The sequence below is a fragment of the Haliotis rubra genome, unplaced genomic scaffold (assembly GCF_003918875.1).
Source record: "Haliotis rubra isolate DU_JTF1 unplaced genomic scaffold, ASM391887v1 Scf108, whole genome shotgun sequence".
In the NCBI taxonomy this organism is placed as follows: domain Eukaryota; kingdom Metazoa; phylum Mollusca; class Gastropoda; order Lepetellida; family Haliotidae; genus Haliotis; species Haliotis rubra.
Genome location: NW_025764981.1, coordinates 1,386,357 through 1,397,902, shown reverse-complemented (window position 1 = coordinate 1,397,902; position 11,546 = coordinate 1,386,357). Strand labels below are relative to the sequence as shown.

The window sequence follows — 11,546 nt, the reverse complement described above, 5'->3', positions numbered from 1 at the left end:
CATGTTTGACTCTTTACAGTGTCAAATTTGAGAACTCTACACATTGTAACAAGCGATGCCTACGTGCATCTGCAGCAGATGACGAAAGTTGTTCATAGCTGACATTTTTCGGGAAAACTATGCAGACACAGGTACCCGCCAGTAACACGTTTCTTTCAATGAAACTATCATGTCAGTAATTTTGAAGCTAGCTGAATTATGCCAAATGTTTAATGCATTTCACTAATTACGCATAAGAGTATCAGATTACACGGATCCATCCAAGTGAGTTGAGATTTACCATAAATGGCTATTCGCTGGGTCCAGGAGATTCTCCTATTTTTTGTTTAACTTCGAAAGTGTACTGTCCACTCAAAAGTACGACTTTTGACTAAACCAGAATGGCTTTAAAGAGGATGTCATTGATTTTTCCTACTGTATGTGTGAGGTATAATATTGTAAGTTCAGTTTATTTAAGCCTCAAAGATAGAAAATGTTCAATGTAGGTCCAAGTTGTATTGCATATTCACATATTTTTTCTATAACTGTATACTTTGATTATTTTATTGAGATTTATTACAATTTATGGTAATATAAATTTACCCCCGCCGCGCGTTTAGCGCAAAGTGGGGATATATAGTATTAGGCTCCGTCCGTACGTACGAATTGGAATATCTTAAGAACCGTTGACTGGATTCTTTTCATATTTGGTACCTAGGTTCATCACAGTAAAAGAAAGGTCCCAGTCAGGTTTGGTGACCTTGACCTTCATTCCAAGGTCACAAGGGGACTTTAACGTTTTACCCTTGTCAGCAAGATATCTCAAGAACAGTTCCTGGATTTTCTTCATATTCAACACCAAGCTTTATATAGGAAAGGCCTTGGGCCCAGTCCATTTTGGTGACCTTCCCTTAATTTTCAAGGTCACGGCGACACTTTAAAGATTTCAGCATGTTAACCTGCATGTAAAGATTGTCAGCGAGATATCCCAAGAACCATTCACTGGACTTTCTTCATATTTGACACCAAGCTTCATCTAGGGAAGGTGCAAGTTCCAGTTGATTTTGGTGACCTTCACATAATGTTCAAGGTCACGGCGACACTTTGAAGATTTCAGCATGTTAAACTGCATGTTAAGATTGTCAGCAAGATATCTCAAGACCAGTTCACTGGATTTTCTTCATAGACTTTCAAGACTTCCCTTGAATGTTTTTCAATAAGCAATTTCTTTATTACTATTTTTGCATATTTCATACACTAAGACATTCATGTCAAGGTCCCAAAGTGAGTCTTGAAAAGATTTGTGCGTTTGAACAACTACAGAGCAAGATATCAAGAGAGGTTGACTGGCCATTTTTTGTTTACATTTAACTTCATCTTAAATTACGACCTTCACTTTCATTACTTTTTAAGTTTGATTTGATAATTTGTGGCGGGGGATTATGTCACCTTAGTGACAATCCTTGTTATATTTTGTATGTATTATTTTTGTTGTAAATTAGAACTTTGGACAAAATCTCCTAAATTTGTATTCAAAACATTTTCCTAAATGAAGGTGAAAAACAATGCTTAGAAAAGTTTTCTTATTGTTGACCGTTCGCTGATAGTGAACATAATGATAATAATACTGAATTTTTCTCTTTAAAAATGAACATTCAAAATGTGACTTACTTTTTGTGATGAACTATTTTTCCAGGAACTCAACCATGAACAGTCAGCAGCAGCATCTCTTGGAGGGAATTCAAGAACTTTTCACATCCAAAGAGCTGACGAATGTCATTCTTGTTGCGGAGGACAAAGACCTCCATTGTCACAGAAGTGTCCTTGCAGCCAGCAGTCCATACTTCAGGTAAATGACCCTTCACAGTTGGTCAGACTGTAGCTCACGGTGTGTCATGGTTTGTGATATATAGTAACAAAAGAATTTAGGGATCAAGTATTTTGGGGATGCTTTTTGCTTTGATGACAGCACATGATTTCTTAACCCTTTCACCAAAATACCCATGATCACCAACTTTACTTTACTTTATCTATATTTTCATTATAACAGTATTATCACCTGGAGTGTATGTTTTGCTGTTTAAATGATTCTAATGACTTATAGGAGCCTACATTTGTGTGAGAAAAAAACCCACCTGTGGTTGTGCTAAGTTGCAGCCCTTAGATGTGTCAGGATCTGCTGATTGATAGTTTTAGTTTATTTTGCATGCTCCCACATTGTTTATTGTTTATATACTTATGGAATGATAAGGTAAGGTTTCCAGTCAGAATGAGGATGAGAAGATATGGCAAAGCAGTGAACACAGCTTGCAAATTCTATATGGTAATCTGATTGCATGAAACACCACATTATTTGGTATGTTGCAATATGTTCCGTTATTTTTACTGGTACTGTAGGGTCTATTTCAGAGGTCTGTTTTTAGCCCCAAGTTGTCAGAAAGAGTAAAATTTCCAAACTTGGATTTAAGATTTTCTTTATTCAATTAATCATTTTCATAAAGATACAATGATGTTTTGGCTTTATAGAGGTGACAGAAATCAAGACAATAAAAAAGGTATTATTTTGTTGGAGACAATGCTTAAATACATGTACATATGAATTTAAGAAAATAATTAATTAACAACATTCCCACTTTTGCACTGAAATGATATTTTCCAGTTTGTCGGCCAAGGTCACTTAGCTTAGAATCCTAGATAAGTCTCTGTTCTAACATAGCAGTAAAATCAAGTCAAGTGAGTCCCTGTTTTTCAATAATAGGTCCATTAGTGTTGCAGGGTATTATGCAATTCCATAGATGACATCTTCATCTTAATTTCTTTGGTCATGTGGACAGGATGTCCTGCTTAGGATCAAAAGTCTGTGGTTTGAATCCCATCAAAAGATTTGGACATTTTATAGCCTTCGTATTGGTGTGCAACATGTGGTGCCTGTTCTTGCTAAATCTGATTAATATATGTTTCAGTAACGTGCACAAGGGCCAGGATGTGCCTTCTCTTGATGACGTTTGTAGTAGGTCATTGGATCATAGATTACATCTTTACTCTTTACTTTTTCAGCTTGCTTACGCATTCAACCATCTTTGATAATTGTGACAAGGTGTACAGCCTTGGTTTTGAAGCTGTGTGGTTCCAGTCGGATTATGTCCCTCGGAATATTTATGGCCCTTCATTGGTAATCTAGTCTCACAGTTATATTAAAAAAACAATGTATATTAATTGATTAATTTAAAAATTTCCTTCTTCAGAGCCATGTTCCGAGATTATTGTGAACGGGACCAAGAAACAATATACATCAGCAATATCACCTACTCTGCACTGGAAATGGCCGTGAAATTCATGTACTGCCTTCCTGTAGACATATCTCATGACAGCGTGCAGTCCATTTTGACAGCATCCAGCATGTTTCAGCTCGACACCTTGGCGTCATACTGTGTTGATCACATGATGAGAGCTATTTGTGTCGACAACTGTCTGGACGTGTACAACCTAGGAGATTACCAGTCTCTCCAGACATTGAAGGATGCGGCGAAGTCCTTCATCCTTGACCACTTCTGTGAAATGGTTGAGAAAGAAGACATGATGCAGTTAGAGAAGGCTGCTGTCAAGGAACTTATCTCATCCGATGACATAAATGTTGATAAAGAGGAAGTGATTTTCCACTTTCTTGTGAAGTGGATAGAATATGATATTGAGGAGAGGAAGAAGTTCTTTGGTGATTTATTTGGAAAAGTAAGACTTCTGCTTATTGATGAAGAATATATTTGTGAACATATTAACACACATGATTTGGTTGTTGGGAATCCATTTTGTCGTGCTATTGTCTCAATGACAAAGTTGTGCCGAATTGGAATGGACTGCCAAGATTCTGAAGAAGAAAAGCAGAAAATTGCAGATGGTTATGAGCTCAGTGTTTGTCGTCGTCATGGAATGTTTCGGAAAGAGATGTTGATATTTTCAGGTGGAGGAATGTCAGAAGAGCAAAGAGCCTTTTCTTGTTTTGATCCATCAACTGGGAAGAATTATATGGGTGCCAAACATCACCCAACGTTTGACTTCAAGTTCAAGGTCGACTATTACAAGCTGATTACCAACAATCAAAATCAGATATACTTCATGGGTGGCATATTCTATGATGATTACCATCTTGAAGAGCAAGGCTTGGCTCGAGATTCCGTGTATCAGTACCAGATGAAAGACAGAACGTGGACGCCTTGTCACCCTATGATCACTGCAAGATGTGCCTTTGCCGCATGTGCTGTTGAGGAGAGAGTGTTTGTGTTTGGTGGTGCTTTGTCGTATCCACGAGGAGTTCCAATGGAACTTGTGGAGGCATACGATCCAGTTTTCGATCTATGGCAACAGATGGCGCCGATGCCAACCGGCCTATCCCATCATGCATCTACTGTGTATAAAGATAGTGTTTATGTATTCGGTGGTGAAGAAAGCAGTGCTGAACTCTTCACAACAGTGTTGCAGTACTCCATTTCAAATGACACGTGGTTCATTCTGGATACTGAAATTCTTCATCCAAGACTCTCAAGCACTGCGATTAGTTATAATGACCAAATCTACATCGTAGGTGGAGGTACAAAGATTCAGAACACAACTGCAATTGAGATATTTGATCCAGAAACACTAAAATTTCAAATCGGAGATGACTTTCCTGATGATCGGAAAGTAATGTCTGTGGCACTTCTTGACAACTGTATCTATGTCTGTGGTGGAGCTCGTCGGATGACATCGAGGCGTGAAGGTCTTGCCAAATCTCGATTGGTTGAAAGCAAAGACATGCATAAATATGACCTTGAAACAAAAAAATGGAGCATGGTTGCAAAGTTGGTTCAATATGGCAGCAACCAGGCAACAACAACAACTGTTGTGAATACAAAAGATTTAGATTTAAGTGAATTTACCAGTTCAGTGTAAATTATAAGGACAAGAACTCGGTGAAATCTTTTTCCAGTGCAATACCATTTGAACCTGTGAAGCCCAGTGTAGAACTGAATCCAAATGACAATTGAAAAAATGTCATAGCTGAAGATTGTTGCAGTCATAGGCCAGTGATTGGTCTTTTGCAACCCAGAGCAATACCACTGTGCTTGAACCTGTGAATCCCTGGGTAGAACTGAATCCAAATGACAATTGAAAAAATGTCATAGCTGAAGATTGTTGCAGTCATAGGCCCATGATTGGTCTTTAGCAACCCAGTGCAATACCACTATGCTTGAACCTGTGAAGCCCTGTGTAGAAGTGAATCCAAATGACAATTGAAAAAATGTCATAGCTGAAGATTGTTGCAGTCATAGGCCCGTGATTGGTCTTTAGCAACCCAGTGCAATACCACTATGCTTAAACCTGTGAAGCCCTGTGTAGAACTGAATCCAAATGACAATTGAAAAAATGTCATAGCTGAAGATTGTTGCAGTCATAGGCCCATGATTGAGTCTCTGCCAACCCAGTGCAATACCACTATGCGCTTGAACCTGTGAAGCCCTGTGTAGAAGTGAATCCAAATGACAATTGAAAAAATGTCATAGCTGAAGATTGTTTGCAGATCATAGGCACGTGATTAGTCTTTAGCAGCCCAGTTGCAATACCACTATGCTTGAACCTGTGAAGCCCTGTGTAGAACTGAATCCAAATGACAATTGAAAAAATGTCATAGCTGAAGATTGTTGCAGTCATAGGCCAGTGATTGGTCTTTAGCAACCCAGTGCAATACCACTATGCTTGAACCTGTGAAGCCCTGTGTAGAACTGAATCAAATGACAATTGAAAAATGTCATAGCTGAAGATTGTTTGTATGCAAGCCCATGTCTATAGCTTTGAACCAGGCCCATGATTGGTCTTTAGAACTGAATCCAAATGACAATTGACCACTATGCTTGAACCTTGTGCGAAGCAAGCCCACTATGTAAACCTGAAGGCCCTGCAGAACTGAATCCAAAATGACAATTGAAAAATGTCATAGCTGAAGAGTCATGTTTGGTCTTTAGCAACCCAGTGCAATAGGTGAAGCCCTGGGTAGGAACTGATCCAAATGACAATTGAAAAATGTCATGGCTGAAGATTGTTAGCATAGGCCAGCGGATTGGTGCAATATGCTTCAAACCTAACGAAGCCCTGTGTAGACGGGGCATCCACTATGCACAACTGAACCTCACCAAATGATGAAGCTGAATCCTGAACAATTGAAAAAATGTCATAGCTGAAGATTGTTGCAATCCCGTGATTTGGTTTTAAGCCCATGACAATTGAAAAACTGAATCAAATGAGCTGTCAAGATTGTTGCAGTCATAGGCCCGTGATTGGTCTTTAGCAACCCAGTGCAATACCACTATGCTTGAACCTGTGAAGCCCTGTGTAGAACTGAATCCAAATGACAATTGAAAAAATGTCATAGCTGAAGATTGTTGCAGTCATAGGCCCGTGATTGGTCTTTAGCAACCCAGTGCAATACCACTATGCTTAAACCTGTGAAGCCCTGTGTAGAACTGAATCCAAATGACAATTGAAAAAATGTCATAGCTGAAGATTGTTGCAGTCATAGGCCAGTGATTGGTCTTTAGCAACCCAGTGCAATACCACTATGCTTGAACCTTTGAAGCCCTGGGTAGAACTGAATCCAAATGACAATTGAAAAAATGTCATAGCTGAAGATTGTTGCAGTCATAGGCCCATGATTGGTCTTTAGCAACCCAGTGCAATACCACTATGCTTGAACCTGTGAAGCCCTGTGTAGAACTGAATCCAAATGACAATTGAAAAAATGTCATAGCTGAAGATTGTTGCAGTCATAGGCCAGTGATTGGTCTTTAGCAACCCAGTGCAATACCACTATGCTTGAACCTGTGAAGCCCTGTGTAGAACTGAATCCAAATGACAATTGAAAAAATGTCATAGCTGAAGATTGTTGCAGTCATAGGCCCGTGATTGGTCTTTAGCAACCCAGTGCAATACCACTATGCTTAAAACCTGTGAAGCCCTGGGTAGAACTGAATCCAAATGACAATTGAAAAAATGTCATAGCTGAAGATTGTTGCGGTCATAGGCCAGTGATTGGTCTTTAGCAACCCAGTGCAATACCACTATGCTTGAACCTGTGAAGCCCTGGGTAGAACTGAATCCAAATGACAATTGAAAAAATGTCATAGCTGAAGATTGTTGCAGTCATAGGCCCGTGATTGGTCTTTAGCAACCCAGTGCAATACCACTATGCTTAAACCTGTGAATCCCTGGGTAGAACTGAATCCAAATGACAATTGAAAAAATGTCATAGCTGAAGATTGTTGCGGTCATAGGCCAGTGATTGGTCTTTAGCAACCCAGTGCAATACCACTATGCTTGAACCTGTGAAGCCCTGGGTAGAACTGAATCCAAATGACAATTGAAAAAATGTCATAGCTGAAGATTGTTGCAGTCATAGGCCCGTGATTGGTCTTTAGCAACCCAGGCTTGTTATAAGAGGCAACTAATGGGATCGGGTGGTCAGGCTGACTGCACAGGTCGACACATGTCATCGTATCCCAATTACATAGATGATACTTGTGATGTCAGTCACTGGATTGTCTGGTCAAGACTATTATTTACATCGCCATGTAGCTGCAAAATTGCTGGGTGTGTCGTTAAACAACACTACGAAAGCGATGACATGTTCCACTCACATAACACCTGTATGGAATTCAACTGTAATCTGAATGGCAGTTTTCATCTGTCATCTGTTTTACAAAATACCTGATTGATTTTGTTCAAATAATCTTAAGGGTTGAATATTGAATTAGTTTTGTTTCATGAATAGTATTATATACACATGACTTCAGATTTTTATAGCAGGTTTAGCCCTGTTTTGTTGACAGGCTTTTACCATTCCCTGAGGCTCATATGTTTTACCATCTATACCACACTCCTTGTTTGATTTGCTCAAATATTAAATAAAATTCTTTAAAAGGTACATCTTATGAGTCTTATTGCTTACAGTGCTGAACTCTTTGTCATGAATGGAAAACCATGTTTGTACTCCCATGTGAGTGAGTATGGGTTTTCGCCACTTCTAGCAATATTCCAACAATATCATGGCGGGAGAATCAGAAATGGTCTCCACACATTGTACCCATCTGTGGAATCAAACCTATGACTTGGACATGAGGAGCAAATGCTTTAACCACTAGCCTACCCCTCTGATCTTTGTACTATCAAGGTAAAAAATTGAATTAATTAAATGAATTTAAAAAATTACTTAAATCAGGTTAGCTGTATCAACTTGTGTCACTGATAAGTTGAAAAGACTCCAACACTTTGTTCTGTTTAATGCAATGGTGAAAGTAAAATTTAAACAAGTACGAACTGCAAATAAAATACAAATTTTGAAGATAACATTTTCACCCAAATTGTCTAACAAATCCACGTCAATTGGAATTTGAAATAGGTTCCATACCATCATTTACAAGATGCCAGATTATGGTCCCAAGTTTTGTGGTCTGTCAGGTGTTCACACTATTCACCACTTGTACAGGTTTTACAGATGTACGGGACTATACTACTTGAATAAAGTAACTGTGTATTATTTGATGTTATGCCATTTTCTAATGCAAAAAAGGTAACATGATTTGTGGTGTTTTCCTTAATAAGATAAGATAACACTTTATAATCCAAATGAAATTCTTTTCATATCATACAGAGCATGACATGATACAATAAAATATGTATTGCAATTACAACAATAGATAATTAAATACGGACAAATATAAAATTATCGCACCCATTCATACGCATAATATACATCAACACGCATATTTATACAAATCATATATGTACACTTTTCTGTATTCCTATAAATCAACAAATTTGCAGATATATACTCATGCCAATAATGGTTGTCACGCCCTTCAATTTTTTTAGTTGGAGAGGGGGGGTTTGAGGTGTGTGTGGGGGGGGGGTGGGGTGATTGTATTGGCATGAGCATATCAGTGTGCATGAAAGTGTATAGTTATAAACATTTCTAAGATGCCTAGCGGTTAGAACAATCGAAAAAAGAATACATTATGAGACAATAAAAGTATAGTTTTTTTGATGACGTAACAATTGAATGACGTTTTCCCGTCACTGCGCCATTCTAGTGTGCCCCCTCGTAATCGAATCATTTTACATTACGTCACAATGTAAGTGACGTCACGATGCATGTCAGTTGTCATCGCCTCGTACGGCCTCATACAGTAAACTACTCCGTTGCATCCCGTTTCTTGGTTTGCAGTTGCTTCACGCAGCTACCATCACTGGTGGAAACATTACGTTTATGTTTTACGACGGTTAAAATGTCTCAATTCGACTCACAAGTTTTCAGCGACACGGTAACGTTCGCAATGTTTACATTCCCACAATGCAATCGTGGAATGTCGCTTGACTACTCAGCTTCATCTGGATGTACTGATCTAAACTTACGTTGGTAGTAGAAATGCGACGTTCATATTGCCCCATATGGTTTACGTTAATGACAGATGTAATTAAAATAATTCAGAGAAGATATTTAATCCGAACGTAAACCGTCATCAAACTGTTATCATTTGTTTTTTTCTGGTAACGTTCGTCTTAACGTAGGGGGGCAGACACATCAATAGAACAGCGCACCAGTTAGCCCTGTGCGAGGATTCTTAATTTAGGTCACCGACACCGTCATTTGTTTTCTGCCTTAGATTAATCGTAATTATCCTTAGAAAGTATTAAATTTAGCATCTTAGAAAGATGTAAAAGTTCATCTCTACTACAATGTGTTTTGTAATAAAATTATAGTTTTGCCCTGAACTATTATAACATCAAAGCACTCGGACTACCGTCCTCGTGCTTTAATTATAATAGTTCAGGGCAAAACTATACTTTATTACAAAACACATTGGGGTAGAGCGAACTTTATTTCCTAATTGAAGTATTATTTTTTAAAGGTTTTGTTTAGTATTGTACAGAATGTTAAAAGGGATTTCCTTGTTCTGTTTGACCTATGACAAGGCACATTGAAACACAGGTGATGAATCTGAAATGATTTTCCTAGCAACTTTGTCGTCATTAAGACAAGGCGCTTTGTGCAAGGGATGTGTTCAAAAGTTTCAACAATTTCAGATTATTATTTTTAATAATGTTTTTGATAAGCTTAAATTCCCCTCCAGAATATCATATTGGAGTCAGCCAATGAAACTTGTTGGAAGAAAAACAGTAATATGAATATTAAATAGTGCTACGTTAGAAACTCTAACATGGGTGTTATCAATGTTATAATGTAAGTATGGCAATGTAATTAATTGAGTCTGGACCTGTCAAACAAATGACTGACATCATGAACATCGATCTATGCAACTGGGATATGATGACGTGTCCACCAAGTCAGCCAGCTGCCATTAAAGGTTGGACTGTCCAGATCAGCGCACCAAGCGGATTAGTGAAGGGAAGATAATTTGAAAAAGATCGCCCATTGGGATAAGATCACTGTAAAGATCCAGACCTATATTCAGATGGTACTCCCATCAAGGTACTAGAAGGGGCCAAATTCCTGGGACTCATTTTCGATCGTCACTTGACAATTTTATTTTACTAGGGGTGAAACGGTATACCGCGGTATTAGTATTTATTTGATTAAATTTAATCCCATTTTCATTAAAATTGTTTACAGTAACATCGGAGAAAACGTGTGTGAAATGACATCACCTCTTTCGCGTACCACTTCCGCTTACCTTGTTCATAAGGGTCGCTTTTCGCGCCCACCGCGATAGCACCAATTTCACATTATTCTCAGCAATCACGAACAGACACCCATTGACCCCAAGATCCGCGTTATTGACTCATTGAAGTCATATTTCACAATTAATTGCCAACATTTTGTTTTTACAATCAAAGTGACAGGTACCGCGGGAAGTCAACGGTACTGCGGGTCAGAAAATCGATAAACAGGGCCCCGGTTTAGTATCCACACCCTCTACTATATAATATTACCGACGAGGTCAACGTATTGGTAGTTGCATACTAATCTCGTACGTCACACAAGTGTCGTATCGCGTTGACCCGTGTCGTAACGCCTTGACCTGAGATTCTAACGATTTGATTGGATAACCGATGACCTCTCAATTAGGTCACATTCTGACGTAACTATTTTTTCATTCATAACAAGCACGTGAATTCATTCATTCTTCAACTTAAATGCATTGTGGGAATGTAAACATTGCGAACGTTGCCGTGTCGCTGTTTACTTGTGAGTCGAACTGAGACATTATATCCGTCGAAAAACATAAACGCAATATGTTTCCACCAGTGATGTTAGCCGAATGAAGCAACTGGAAACCAAGAAACGAGGTGCTACGGAGTAGTTTACTGTAAGAGGCTGTACGAGGCGATGACAAATGACATGCATCGTGACGTCGGTTACCGAGGCAGTGACGTCATTACAGTGTGACGTCATGCAAATATTCCACTACAGTACTTAACTCTTCCGCAACCTCTTTATGGTTTCGGTTTAAAACCAAAAACATAACAAAAATACGCTATTTTGTCAATTTAATGCATGTAAGACGTGGGTAATAAATAAA

General features: G+C 38.6%; 1 protein-coding gene across 1 annotated transcript; it reads left to right on the top strand.

Annotated features, from left to right (window-relative positions):
* The first annotated feature begins 29 nt into the window (after positions 1-29).
* LOC124281199 (kelch-like protein 41) lies at positions 30-5,035 on the top strand. Its single transcript, XM_046717223.1, has 3 exons — positions 30-131; positions 1,676-1,828; positions 3,225-5,035. Exons 2-3 carry the CDS (start codon positions 1,686-1,688, stop codon positions 4,903-4,905), a joined length of 1,824 nt encoding a protein of 607 aa, XP_046573179.1. The 5' UTR covers positions 30-131; positions 1,676-1,685; the 3' UTR covers positions 4,906-5,035.
* The last annotated feature ends 6,511 nt before the right edge of the window (positions 5,036-11,546 follow it).